Source organism: Heptranchias perlo, chromosome 9, assembly GCF_035084215.1.
Source record: "Heptranchias perlo isolate sHepPer1 chromosome 9, sHepPer1.hap1, whole genome shotgun sequence".
Taxonomy (NCBI): Eukaryota; Metazoa; Chordata; class Chondrichthyes; order Hexanchiformes; family Hexanchidae; genus Heptranchias; species Heptranchias perlo.
This window is the reverse complement of record NC_090333.1, coordinates 42,234,461-42,248,890: the sequence shown is the minus strand read 5'-3', so window position 1 is coordinate 42,248,890 and position 14,430 is coordinate 42,234,461. Positions and strand designations below refer to the sequence as shown.

General features: G+C 41.7%; 1 protein-coding gene across 10 annotated transcripts in view; it reads left to right on the top strand.

Annotated features, from left to right (window-relative positions):
- nfia (nuclear factor I/A) overlaps positions 1–14,430 on the top strand; it is a 438,666-nt gene that overhangs the window by 302,262 nt on the left and 121,974 nt on the right. For all 10 annotated transcript variants that reach the window (XM_067990275.1, XM_067990281.1, XM_067990283.1 and 7 more), the window contains one exon: positions 1,965–2,092. In XM_067990275.1, the coding sequence (XP_067846376.1) occupies positions 1,965–2,092 (128 nt within the window). The remainder of the gene's footprint in view (positions 1–1,964; positions 2,093–14,430) is intronic.

Sequence of the window (14,430 nt, the reverse complement as noted above, 5' to 3'; positions counted from 1 at the left end):
ATACAGTAAAGAACCAGGTTGAATAAAGAAAGTACAGAGGAGGTCTAAAAAAGGGAATAAGAGTGGCAAAGAGAGAGTATGAGAATAGATCAGCGGTTAACATAAAAGGGAACTAAAAGTCTTTTACAAACATATAAATATTAAAAAGGGTAGTCAAAGGAAGCGTGGGACCGATTAGGGACAGAAAAGGAGACCTTCTTGTGGAGGCAGAGGGTGTGGCTGGGGTACTAAATGAATACTTTGCATCGGTCTTCACTAGAGAAGAGGATGGTGCCAATGTAGCAGTAAAGGAGGAGGTAGTAGTGATTTGGAAAGAATAAAAATAGATTGGCAGTACTCAAAGTAGAAAAGTCGCCCGGTCCAGATGGGATGCATCCTAGGTTACTGAGGGAAGTAAGGGTGGAAATTGTAGAGGCTCTGGCCACAATCTTCCAAGGGGAGAGGGATAAACCCAACAATTACAGGCCAGTCAGCCTAACATGGGGAAACTTTTAGAGACCAATATTCCGGGACAAGATTAATTGGCACTTGGAAAAGTATGGGCTAATAAATGAAAGTCAGCACGGATTTGTTAAAGGAGAATCGTGTTTGACTAACTTGATTGAGTTCTTTGATGAAGTAATGAAGAGGGTTGATGAGGATAGTACGGTTGATGTGTATATGGACTTTCAAAAGGCATTTGATAAAATCCACATAATAGACTTGTTGGCAAAATTGAAGCCCATGGCATTAAAGGGACAGTGGCAGTGTGGATACAAAATTGGCTAGGGGACAGAAAGCAGAGAGTAGTGGTGAACAGTTGTTTTTCAGACTGGAGGGAAGTATACAGTGGTGTTTCCCAGGGGTCAGCATTAGGACCACTGCTCTTTTTGATGTATATTAATGACCTGGACTTGGGTATAGAGGGTATAATATCAAAGTTTGCAGATGATACATAACTCGGAAATGTAGTAAACAATGTGGAGGATAGTAACAGACTTCAGGAGGACATAGACAGACTGGTGAAATGGGCAGACACATGGCAGATGAAATTTAACGCAGAGAATTATGAAGTGATACATTTTGGTAGGAAGAATGAGGAGAGGCAATATAAACCAAATGGTACAATTTTAAAGGGGGTGCAGGAACAGAGAGATTTGGAGGTGCACATACACAAATCTTGGAAGGTGGCAGGGCAAGTTGAGAAGGCTGTTAAAAAAGCATGTGGGATCCTCAGCTTTATTAATAGAGGCATAGAGTACAAAATCAAGGAAGTTATGCTAAACCTTTATAAAACACTGGTTAGACCTCAGCTGGAATATTGTGTTCAATTCTGGGCACCACACTTTAGGAAAGATATCAAGATTTTGGAGAAGGTGCAGAAAAGATTTACTAGAATGGTACCAGGGATGAGGGACTTCAGTTATGTGGAGAGACTGGAGAACCTGGGTTGTTCTCCTTAGAACAGAGAAGGTTAAGGAGAGATTTGATAGAGGAGTTCCAAATCATGAATGGTTTTGACAGAGTAAATAAGGAAAAACTGATACCAATGGCAGAAGGGTCGGTAACCAGAGGGGACAAATTTATGGTGATCGGCAAAAGAGCCAGAGGCGACATGAGGAAACATTTTTTTATGCAGCGAGTTGTAATGATCTGATTTGTACTGCCTGAAAGGGTGGTGGAAGCAGATTCAGTAGTAACTTTCAAAAGGGAAATGGATAAATACTTGAAGGGGAAAAATTTACAGAGCTATGGGGAAAGAGCAGGGGAATGGGACTAATTGGATAGCTCTTTCAAAGGCCAGCACAGGCATGATGGGCCGAATGGCCTCCTCCTGTGCGGTACCTAGTATGATACTATGAGTTGGGAGGTTGTGACAAGCTCTAATGTATAGAGATTAAATATGACACTGTGGCCCAAACCGGGTCTAATATACCTGGATTGAACATGACTGCATAGTCCTGACATTCATCTCCCTGTTGCAGTTCTACAAAGCGCCACAAATCTATGGAAGATGAAATGGACAGCCCTGGTGAAGAACCTTTTTATACCAACCAAGGTCGATCTCCAGGGAGTGGCAGTCAATCCAGTGGTTGGCATGAGGTGGAGCCAGGTAAGCAGCCAAGTTGATTCTCAGACAAGTGATTGGCAGCCCACAGCTGATTGATTTTGGGAAGTACCAATCATATTTAAAGAGATAAGGACTCTTTTTGTTGACCCATTTTGACTGTAATGTAGAATTTATGAAAATGCTTAAGTATAATTCCTTTTTAAAACACTGCTGCAGTTGTTAAAAATAATAAGTTAGTTGAAATGTTACAAAGTACATTTTCATAAGAGCCATAAATGACTTTCAGAGCTTATCTTTGAAATTATATTTCTGAACTATTGATAGAATTTGCTGGTGATTCAGAGTCCACAAACAACTTTCAATTCTATTTTTGATCAGGAAAATTATTTAAGCTGTTACTTTATTTCTTTTCATATTTCCATCATTTCCCACGAGCAAGCCACTCTAAGTAACATAACCCAATGCAGATTGTTAATTTATTCTTAGGACAGTGTTTTGAACTGTCTGAAAGTCAAAAACAGATGCACAGCATTTCTGATTTGTGATCTTTTTTTTCTAAGTATAGCTTGTGCAAGGCAATGATAGATGTTTTTGGTGCTTTCACTTGGAATTTAACAGAGCTAATGAATTATTGGACAATGAAGTTAGTATTGCTGTCCTAGTCATTCCTTCCCTTTGGGTTTTAGATACAGGAATTGATTATGTTTGAGAGGAAATGCGCATAACTATTGGCCATTACAGGAGTGACTACGAAAGCATTGTCATGGCCAAACTCACAGATGTGTATCATTATATTTTAAGGTAGATTGGGTGGGGATTGGTTTATGAGCTTGTATGATGCTGAAAATAGCATCCAGTGCTGTCGAACCTTGTTAATACAAAGTTTAGGTGCCCATAGTATATTGGTATATAAGTGTGGTATATATGGAGGATGTAGGATAGGAGAGTATCCACTTAATTCTCTGCCAATTCATTTCCAATCACAGCCAGGCTGTTTCAGGAAGGTGCCAAACAGAAAAGAGGTGCTTCCCAGGTGAAGGTGAGGAAAATCGGCAGCTGAATTAACCTGCATTATTCTTATGCATTTACTGTTCATTGACTCTAGTGGCATTGGCAGAGACCTAGGGTCTGGTTGTCTGCTCACGTTGTTGGTTGAGGAAGGAGGGAATTGATAGAGCAAAATAACAGAAGTCTGGAAGTCCCAAACCTTGGTATAAATATGGCTCTTGTTAATGTAATATTGTGAGTAAGTAACCTAAATGTCAGTGCACACTGTTAAATTTCCAAAAGGTGTCATGTCTTTGAGATTATCTAATGCAACGGAAGAAAGGGATATGAAACTAGTAAAAGTTCTTCCGTGTATATGATTTCACATGTCAATTGTGTGAAAGTGAAACAGAGGATAATGTACACATGGATAAACATTTTTGCTGTTGAAATATGGGACTTAACAATTCCAGAAAAGGACACTCACATTTTTTTACATCCTGATTATAACTTCCTATGTTGTTTGTTTTCTTGCTTGCAAAGTAAGAAAGTAATCAACAATTAGAATTACTGTAAGGTAAAGTCACTGCAAAGCGTCAATGCTGTCAATGTCGAAACATGCCTGGTATCATAAATCCAAAACTAGGGGTCATAAATCGAAGATAGTCACTAACAAATCCAATAAGGAATTCAGGAGAAACTTCTTTACCCAGAGAGTGGTTAGAATGTGGAAATTGCTATCACATGGAGTAGTTGAGGCAAATAGCATAGATGCATTTATGGGGAAGCTAGATAAGTACATGATGGAGAAAGGAATAGAGGGTTATACTGATAGGGTTAGATGAAATAGGGTGGGAAGAGGTTGGTGTGGAGCATAAATACCGGCATGGGCCGGTTGTGCGAATGGCCTGTTTCTGTGCTTTAATTTCTGTGTAATGTGGGTCACTATTATATTATTAAAATGGATGGGGCTTTTCCAGACTCACCCACTTATACACTTGCCCAAAATGGCTGGCAGAACTAAGTACTTTTTTCAGTTCCAATACATAACTGTTTACAATGGCACTAGCTGTTTACAATGCTACTGGCAACTCCATGAGTACAAACACTCTAGTAAGATCATCACAGTTTGCCAGCCACAGCAGAATCCTGGCATGATGGCCCAGAAATTGCTCTGAGCGGCGCACCAACAGTGCTTGCCGCTCCTTAGATTTGAACTCACCCAATAAGTTAGCGCGGTCTTTTTGGCGGCAACTTACTTCAAATGCGAATTCAAAAAACTGCAGCCTTCTTTCCCAGGCTGTGTGAGTGGGGAAAGGATCTCTGTGTCCCCTCCACCAATCAGCTTGAAGTAAGCCACGCTGTAAGAACCAGGAAATGAAGCTCGTTGACAAACCTTGCAGAGTAAGAACCAGGAAATGTCAAATAAGATCAGTAAATGTACAATAAAATCAGATAGAGAAAGCGAAATAAAGACAAGGTAAGATTAAAAGACTGAGATAAAAGAGACAGAAAGAAAAAGTAAAAAATTAAAAAATTTTAATTTAAAAATGTTTTTTTTGAATGTTCAGAAACTACTAAAATCGGGAGTAATGAGACTCCACATTTTCAAAGTTAATTTTCAGTGCCAGAGAGGTTGTTTGGCAGTCTTTAATACCACGCCATTAAAAATTATTTCAGACCTGATATAACTCAGTGTACCTTTTTTCTGGTGAGGTTAGTTAGTTTCCAGCTGGGCAGGAGAGCAAGTTCGCGCTGACCCATTGATTCCAACTGGCGTGATCCCGTTAACGCGAAACTGTTAGATCAGAGGGAATCAGGAAGAGCAAGTTCCAGATTTCTGCATTTGACTGTGCTTGTGCAGTCGCCAGAACTTGCTTTTCGATTTGACCCTAAAATAAAGGTGAGCACTTTTAAGCTCACCGTTATTTTCTGGTCCATGGTAAAAACTCAATGTTAAGAATCATTTAGCTGATCTAGGTGAGTTACTGCTAACGAGGGCTGTCTGCATTTGTTTCACTGTAATGTTAGCTGGAGTTGGCTGCCTGTTAAGTGCACTTAGTGATACAAGCAGTCTGCTCTCAACACCTGAGCAAGCAATAGTCTGTGTGGCAACTAGTAGCAGTTTATTTCATCCTTTGATATTAAATGATAATGTCTACTTTCTAAATGGGAGTATAAAAGAAACAGTAAAAGCTCTTCTGTGAGATAAGACATTTAAAAGGGTACATTGGTGTAAGCAAGATGAAAGTACTCGTCCTACCTCCGAATATTCAACAGAATTGTTTTTATATTCTTCAGTCTGGAGAATATCCTTTTTTCCCCCTTCCTCTTCTGAAGGCACTAGATCATGCTGAGTACAATTCTATAGGTGCTGCCCATCATCCATTACCTTGCCCATATAGCCATATTTCATGTACGAACCTAGGCAGTGAGTGTTGGCAAGCTGTATAACAATGAGGGACTCGAGCCCAATGCTGTCTTTGTGGGCATTTACACATGCACTTTCCAGCAGATGTCACCAGCTAGTAATCCGGAGGAGGTTCCTGACTGATATTTTTTCCATCCTGAGCCCAAGCTGAGGCTAATTACACCATCTGATCTGATAACAGGCAACTCAATACAGTCTGAAGACCAACCTTGGAATCTTCTTGTTTCAGTATGGCTCAGTGCCACACTAGGCAGTGTGCTTACAAACTGAGTCATCGGGGAGTTCCAGGAGTAGTTTTTATTTTTAATTGCCTCCCACAACATTTCAGCACACAACAAAAGGAGCGAAAAGCTATAATCCCCATTGAGTCAGTGTAGCAGCTTCTTGATTGAGCTCTTGACTGACTTGAGCGAAGTGGATCTTCACTTACTTCTCAATATGAAATATTGGGTCTCCATGAAGAATTAAATGAAAATGTCTCTCCATGAACAAAAAATTTGAAAATATAATTTATATGGAGTATTTTAATAAGAGGGTGCATTTTTACAGTGAATTCTCATAATATTACTCAAACCTGTTCTATACTTCTATTAAACTATTTCTGAGAAACCATTGCTCAAGTAAATAGTATGCAATTTATATTGTGGGATCAGTCAAGAAATATATATATTAAGGCGTGGAATAATTTGCAGTGAATTGTGCGATTGCCTGTAACAGTTCCCATGATTAACAAGCAACACTGGCACTGAAAAAAATTAACCAAATGTAGAGGCATGTCATGGTGTCTGAGGCTCCTTGCCTGTCTAGACCAGTTGAAAGCTGTACGGAACTGTCCAACTGAGCAGCTGTTTGAGGTGAAACATCACTTGCAAAGAACTTGCTACTTTTAGAGCTTAAGGATGCTTGTGTTGTAAGTGTTGTTTAAGGCAAATAAATTCATAATTTTATTACTAAAAGTTCAGGGGAGAAATTCTGAAATGTTAATGTTTTCAGTATTTATTTTGTAATCATTTCTGATTAAGTTTTCAACATCCAAATGGAAAAAAAATCTTTACAAGGCTTGGCTGATGTTAGAGGGGTAACCTTTCAACTTCTCGCTGCTTACGAGAAATCTTGTCTGCCAGAAGTGCATATCAGAAATTCAGATGTGTGCTGCCCATGATTTTCCAGCCATTAAATTAAATATTTGAAAAATCATGCACAGCATGATCCTGAATTTTAAATATGTGCTGTCAGCATGTGAGGCTCCTCCAGGAGTGCAAAGTCAGAAACTTACCTGTTCCATGTATGTATCTCTGATGTGCTCTTCTAATGCATAATATTTAAATCTGTTGAAGATACATAGCACCTCCTATTCTCAACTTCCTGCTTGGCATGTAGGCAGTTAGAAAGAGGTGAAGCCAAAATATTGGCCAACAGAGAGGGTGTTGTAATCCCACCTGTTCTTACTCACCATGACCAGTTGGTTGCAGAATGATATTAGGAGATGCTTGGAAGCAGGTCACCTGATGACTGAGGAATATTGTGTGGCATAGGGGAAGGAGACAATGTAATTGGTAATGTGTATTTTCTAATAGGGGAAAAATATAAATTTAGCTTTGGATAGTCACTTTAATGGTTGACCAATGTCCTTTTTAAGAGACTATTTTTAAATGTTTCTGAAGCTGTATTTGGGGAGGGAGAATTGCAAATGTGAGAGTGCTGAGTTTATTCCAAAAAAATTCACAATAATCATTAAGGGTGTTCTTATAGCCGTATTATTGTTTATTATCAGATCTAACTACAAGAGGGAAATTGTCAGATCTTGACTGAAATGTTAGAGGGTTTTGTAATAATAAGGTCACATCAAAATTATTCTTAGTAATTGTGATATAATACATATTTCTGATGCATTTCAGAATCTAGCCCTTGTGTATTTATTTTTAAAGTTTATTTTCTCAGTTCCACAGGATTTCCCCTCCCCTGACACCCAAATCTGTGCCAGTACTGTTGTAAAGCAGCCAATGGGAGATGCACACGAGTGGAAAAGATTGACTCACTCTCCCTGAGGGGAAGCCCTGACTGATATTGGGAACTACCCATTGGGGAAGTGTTAGAGGTAGCAACTTACTCCTCCCCATGCCATGCTGCAGCGTGCCCGAACCTAAGTTCCATCTAACCACCTTTTAAACTTTTAAAAATGTGTACTTGATTATAAATTATTTTATCCCCCTTAGTTTTTCTCAACCAAAGATTAATTGGAGAGCTGTCCATGTAATTCTCTCTCTGTCACTCTTCCTCTGATTTCTTTTGCTGGGGAAGTGTTCAGCTTCCAATTTCTACATGTCGACAACAGCGCAACTAAGATTTGAAACTTTCTGCATCAGACAAATTCATATTCTTTTTACAGTACATTAGAACTGAAATACCCTGCACTGCAACAAAATAGCTGCCTTTTTCAAATATGATTTTATATTAAACAAGAATTTAAGTAATTATCTGATTATATATATTTACCCAATTTTGTTGTTTTGTCACCTGTTTTTGAAGGTGCTTCATTACAAATCTTCCTGAAATGCAAAGCTCCCAAAGCTTGACATAAGGATTCAAGTATGTGCTGTTGTGTTTCAGTTGACATGAAGTAGTCTTGTGTGAGCCAGATGCCATCTTGCTACTTACACCAAGCAATAGATTGTGCCTTATCTGGTACAATCACAAAATTGTGTGCATTGTTGCAAAATAACAGTGGTGGGTGATTGATATGAGTGACCTGTACTTTCCCTGGCACCATTGCCGTACCTTGCTGTTTGTTCCCCTGAAAATAAAAGGTGCAATAGAAGGGTTAAGATTAATGCCAGAAATTCAATCTACAACATGACTTGGCACAATTAAGTCAACAATGGTGCAATTAATGCAGTAATCAAATACCATTAACACAATCACTGGCAGAACTTTCTGTTCCTGGAACAGTTGCCATGTTTACTTGCTTGAGATAAGTCAGTTTGAAGTAGTGTTGATGTAAATTAAATGTGACTTATCTTATTATAAATGTATTTTGCTTTAGATTTAATCCACAAAGATAACGTGGGCATTTCTAGCACCCTTTTTTTAAGCCTGTGTAAAAAACTAGCAGCACCTAAAATACTGCAAAGATAATTTGATGAAGGCTAAACTAAAGTGGGCTGTGATTCTAAGGTGTTATGTTGCGCATGTACCTCATTGAAGGGAGCACTACAGCCCTTTCATGGACCCAATACATCTCCTTGCTGCATTTATTTTTCACTGTTAGAAATAAAATAGTTTACACTCATTATTTGACCCTCTTATTCATTGTACCTTTTCAAATCAAATTCACTTTGTTTCATTCTTCCATGGAGTGTTTTGTTTTTAGATTTTTTTCCCACTGATTTTCACCCCCCCCCCACCCCTACTTATAAAGATAAGCTCTTGATGGGTTTTGTTGCCATGGATTTGAGCTGCCCTATGGTACATCACCCAAATGGCCATGATTCATGTGTGAGCCTTGATAGTGAGTCTGTTTGACTGCAAGGGATGTCATAGCCAAGCCTGATCACCTGATCCTGTCCTCACTAAATGTGCATATGGGTACTTCCAGCAGGGGACACTGGATAGCAACTAGGAATGGAACCTTGGCTGATTTTCTGTTCTCTAACCCAAGGCACTGAGAATACTTGTGTCACCCAACTGCCATCCTGGGTTGAGATCAGCAAACTCATCATAGATCAAGAATCAAACCTGGATCCTGTCTGATCTGTATGGCACATGCTACTCAGTGAGCTAATTCAAAATGAGTTATCAAAGATATTTCATTTTGCTTTGGATTGTGGTCAGAATACACAGTCAATGCAATCCTGTATAAATAGTTGTAGCTTCTACAGCACCAGATGATGCTTAAGCATTATTTTTCATTTTCTGAACAACTCATTTCCATGGAAATAGCTCCTGATAACTGGGTAACCGTCCCCACTGTCATTCATGTGGCTGAGCAGTAACTGATGTCCCTGTCCAATGCATCAGTGGGAACCATTAAAGCTTGGGAATAATCTGGATTAGCTAGCACAGGATCTGCACAGAGTGTCATTCAGAGCATTTTCCATGCCAGCAGATCAGAACACTTAGTTGAGCTTTGCCTTGCATGTCAAATTAGTTAATAGCATGGTTATATTGCTATAATTGGAAATGAACTTGCGATTGATACTCAACTAACCGAGGAAGTGCCAACATTCATCTCCCAAAAAAACACTGCAAAAAAAGATTAATTGGTCATTGCTGTTTCCTGAGACATTGCTGAATGCAAATTGGCTGCTTCATTTCCCTACATAACCACAACAACTTGCAGTTACATAGCACCTTTAATGTAGAAAAATGTCCCAAAGTGCTTCATGTAAGTGTAATCAGACAAAAGCGGATGCCAAGCCAAATAAGGAGATATTAGGAGGGGTAACGATCGGCTTGGTGAAAGAGGTGGGCTTTAAGGAGGGCTTAAAGGACAAGAGAAAGGTAGAGAGGCAGAGAGGTCTAGGGAGGGAATTGCAGAGCATGAAGCTTAAATGACTGAAGCCACAGCTAGCAATGGTGGGGTAAAGCGGGGGGATGTGCGAGAGTCCAGAATTGGAGCAACACAGAGTCCTAGGAAGTTGAAAAAGGTTAGAGGGACGGGGAGGGGTGAGGCCATGAAGGGATTTAAACACGAAGATGAGAATTTTAAATTTGAGGCACTAGGGGAACAGCAGCCAATGTAGGTCAATAAGAACAGGCCTGGTGGTTGGCGGGAATTAGTAAGAACATAGGAACGGGAGTAGGCCATTCAACCCCTTGAGCCTGCTCTGCCATTCAATTAGATTGTGGCTGATCTGTACCTCAACTCCATATACCCGCCCTTGCTCCATATCATATCTTACCTAACAAAAATCTATCGATCTCAGTCTTGAAAGCTTCAATTGTACCAGCAGCCACAGCCTTTTGGGGAAGAAAATTCCAGATTTCCCTCCCAAATGGCCTAGCTCTAATTGTAAGATTATGCCCTCTCATTCTTGATTTCCCCATCAAAACAAATAGTTTCTCTGTATTCACCCTATTAAATCCTTTTAACATTTTGAACACCTTGGTTAGATCACCCCTCAATCTTCTGAACTCAAGGGAATATAAGCCATGTTTATGCAATATGTCCTCATAATTTAACCCTCTAAGCCCCGGTATCATTCTGGTGAATCTGCGCTGCACCCCCTCCAAGGCCAATATATTCTTCCTGAGGTGTGCTGCCCAAAACGAAATGCAGTACAGTACTCCAGATGGGGTCTGACCAAGGCTTTGTACAACTGAAGCATCGCTTCCTTCCCTTTGTAATCAAAACCCTTTGAGATAAAGGCCAACATTCCTTTAGCCTTTTTGATTGCTTTTAGTGCGGGAAAGGACATGAGCAAAAGAGTTGTGGATGAACTGAAGTTTATGGAGGGTTGAGGATGGGAGACTGGCCAGGAGAGCATTGGAATAGTCGAATCTGTATAGGCATCTGAGGAGCCTGGTGGAAGATACCCCCTAAGATGTAGCATCATCATCGAACCACTCAACTGCCAGGGCCAGCCTACTATACTGGCCCATGGCTCAGTTGGCCACTGAACGATGGGAAAGATGTCTGAATTGTGCCAATCAGATCATTGAAATCCTGAGAGATACTTGTCTGCATTCCTAACCCAATCGCTTAGAGACTAGAAGAGACTGCCTTCTCCGCTCTGTCGCCCATTTATGGTAGCTCCATACCAGAAGGTGTGTGACAGGTCCCTTTTTTTTTGGTGGGGTGGGGGGGAAGGTGCTGTGCTGCAGATGATTCTGGAGTCAGCAAGAGCTCCAGGGTTGGCTGCAATACTGAACACAATCCATCATGGTGCTGCACATATGGTTAATGGATTCCTCCAACTGAGCTACCATCTGCAGTACATTCTGGAACACCATCCCCAGTGCCTGCACTTGTGTTTGCTTAACAAGCATTTTTCTTTTAAATCCAGGATCCATGAGATATGGGTCCTGAAGCTCTTTAGCCGAGGCCATGTTTCTCCTGACCCCCAGTCAATGATTGCATCGTCCACCTGTAGCTCCCACTGACTCCTTAGTGCTCTGTGTATCACCCTGTGCACTCCCCTCCAGCTCACCAACCATTCCCATGGATTGATGTCTCTGGCTGTGCTTGGCAGGGAGAGAGTGAATGGCAGCATATCAGCTGTACGGCCCTGAAGCAGAGGGGCTGGGTTGCTCTTACTGCTCCTTTTCTGCTTATTGTTGTGACATACTTAGGAGGACAGAAATAGTAGAAAGGTATGCATGTATAGATGAGCAGCACATTGGCCACAGCACTTTCAGTATAAGGTATGACCTTAACCATTCACAGTGTCTTGTGATAACAGATATACATCTGTATATCAAATTCCTGGGGCATTAGGACCGGTTCTGGGGCAGGAGGGATCTGTTCAAGATGGACGGGTTGCACCTCAACAGAGCTGGGGCCAATATCCTCGCAGGGAGCTTAACTAGTGCTGTGGGGGAGGGTTTAAACTAATTTGGCAGGGGGATGAGCACCAGGATGAAACATTAGAGAGGAGAAACAAGATGCACAGAGGACTGGGAGGGACAAATAGCATTAGAATAAAGAAGAGTTCAGAAATAGGAGGGATCACACAGTAAGCAAATGTGAGGCAGACTGAGATGAGTTTGGAGTGCATGTGTATAACTGCATGTCACGTGGTGAATAAGGTTGGTGAGCTGCAGGCTCAAGTCACCAAATGAGGCTATGCTCTAGTGGCAATAACAGAGACCTGACTCAAAGAAGGGGAGGGTTGAGTACTTAATATTCCTGGCTACAAGGTATTCAGGAAAGATAGGGAAAGAAAGAAAGGAGGAGGTGTGGCAGTATTGATCAAAGAAACTATTATTGCACTGGAAAGGGATGATGTAGTTGAGGGGTCAAAGACGGAATCTATTTGGTTAGAATTAAGGAACAATGGAGGATCTATTATACTACTGGGTGTAGAATAGGCCACCAAATAGTGGGAAGGAGATAGAGGAGAATATTTGAATGCAAATTACAGAAAGGTGCAAGAACTATAGAGCAGTGATAATGGGGGACTTCAATGATCCCAATATAGACTGGGACAGTAACAGTGTAAAGGGCAATGAGGGGGAGAAATTCCTGAAATGTGTTTTTCTTTATTCATTCATGGGATGATGTGGGTGTCGCTGGCAAGGCCAGCATTTATTGCCCATCCCTACTTGCCCTTGAGAAGGTGATGGTGAGCCGCCTTCTTGAACTGCTGCAGTCCGTGTGGTGAAGGTTCTCCCACAGTGCTGTTAGAAAGGGAGTTCCAGGATTTTGACCCAGCGACGATGAAGGAACGGCGATATATTTCCAAGTCGGGATGGTGGGTAACGTGGAGGGGAACGTGCAGGTAGTGTTGTTCCCATGTGCCTGCTGCCCTTGTCCTTCTAGGTGGCAGAGGTCGCGGGTTTAAGAGGTGCTGTCGAAGAAGCCTTGGCAAGTTGCTGCATTGCATCCTGTGGATGGTACACACTGCAGCCACAGTGCGCCGGTGGTGAAGGGAGTGAATGTTTCGGCTGGTGGATGGGGTGCCAAGTTCCGCACCCATGAGGATGGCCTCAACCGGGATCTTGGGTTCATGTCACGCTACACGTTACCCCACCAGCGAAAAAAACTATCTGTTTTTAATATAATGGGTCATTTGCTGGCTTTCTCTGCCTTCCGAATGTTTCTGCCTCTCTTTTCTTTTCCTGTTTGTTTTTTTGTTGAATGTGTATTCGGGGGTTCTGTAGGTGACACCTCTCTGTCTGAACACGGTGATTGCCTTGGCAACGGGCAGTTGCAGGGGCAGTCTGTAAACACCATGTATTGTTCTATATGTATAAATGCGTAGGCTTCGAGGAGCTCCTGAACATTTACCTGACGAAGGAGGAAGCCTCCGAAAGCTTGTAGATTTCAAATAAAAATTGTTGGACTATAACTTGGTGTTGTAAAATTGTTTACAATTGTCAACCCCAGTCCATCACCGGCATCTCCACATCATTGTTGGAGAAGGTCATTGCCTTGCACTTGTCTGGCGTGAATGTTACTTGCCACTTATGAGCCCAAGCCTGGATGTTGTCCAGGTCTTGCTGCATGCGGGCATGGACTGCTTCATTATCTGAGGGGTTGCGAATGGAACCGAACACTGTGCAATCATCGGCGAACATCCCCATTTGTGACCTTATGATGGAGGGAATGTTATTGATGAAGCAGCTGAAGATGGTTGGGCCTAGGACACTGCCCTGAGGAACTCCTGCAGCAATGTCCTGGGCCTGAGATGGTTGGCCTCCAACAACCACTACCATCTTCCTTTGTGCTAGGTATGACTCCAGCCACTGATTCCCATTGACTTCAATTTTACTAGGGCTCCTTGGTGCCACACTCGGTCAAATGCTGCCTTGATGTCAAGGGCAGTCACTCTCACCTCACCTCTGGAATTCAGCTCTTTTGTCCATGTTTGGACCAAGGCTGTAATGAGGTCTGGAGCCAAGTGGTCCTGGCGGAGCCCAAACTGAACATCGGTGAGCAGGCTATTGGTGAGTAAGTGTTGCTTGATAGCACTGTCGACAACACTTTCCATCACTTTGCTGATGATTGAGAGTAGACTGATGGGGCGGTAATTGGCCGGATTGGATTTGTCCTGCTTTTTGTGGATAGGACATACCTGGGCAATTTTCCACATTGTCGGGTAGATGCCCTTGTTGTAGCTGTTCTGGAACAGTTTGGCTAGAGGCACGCCTAGTTCAGGAGCACAAGTCTTCAGCACTACAGCCAGGATGTTGTCGGGGCCCGTAGCCTTTGTTGTATCCAATGTACTCAGCCGTTTCTTGATATCACGTGAAGTGAATCAAATTGGCTGAAGACTGGCTTCTGTGATGGTGGGGATATCGG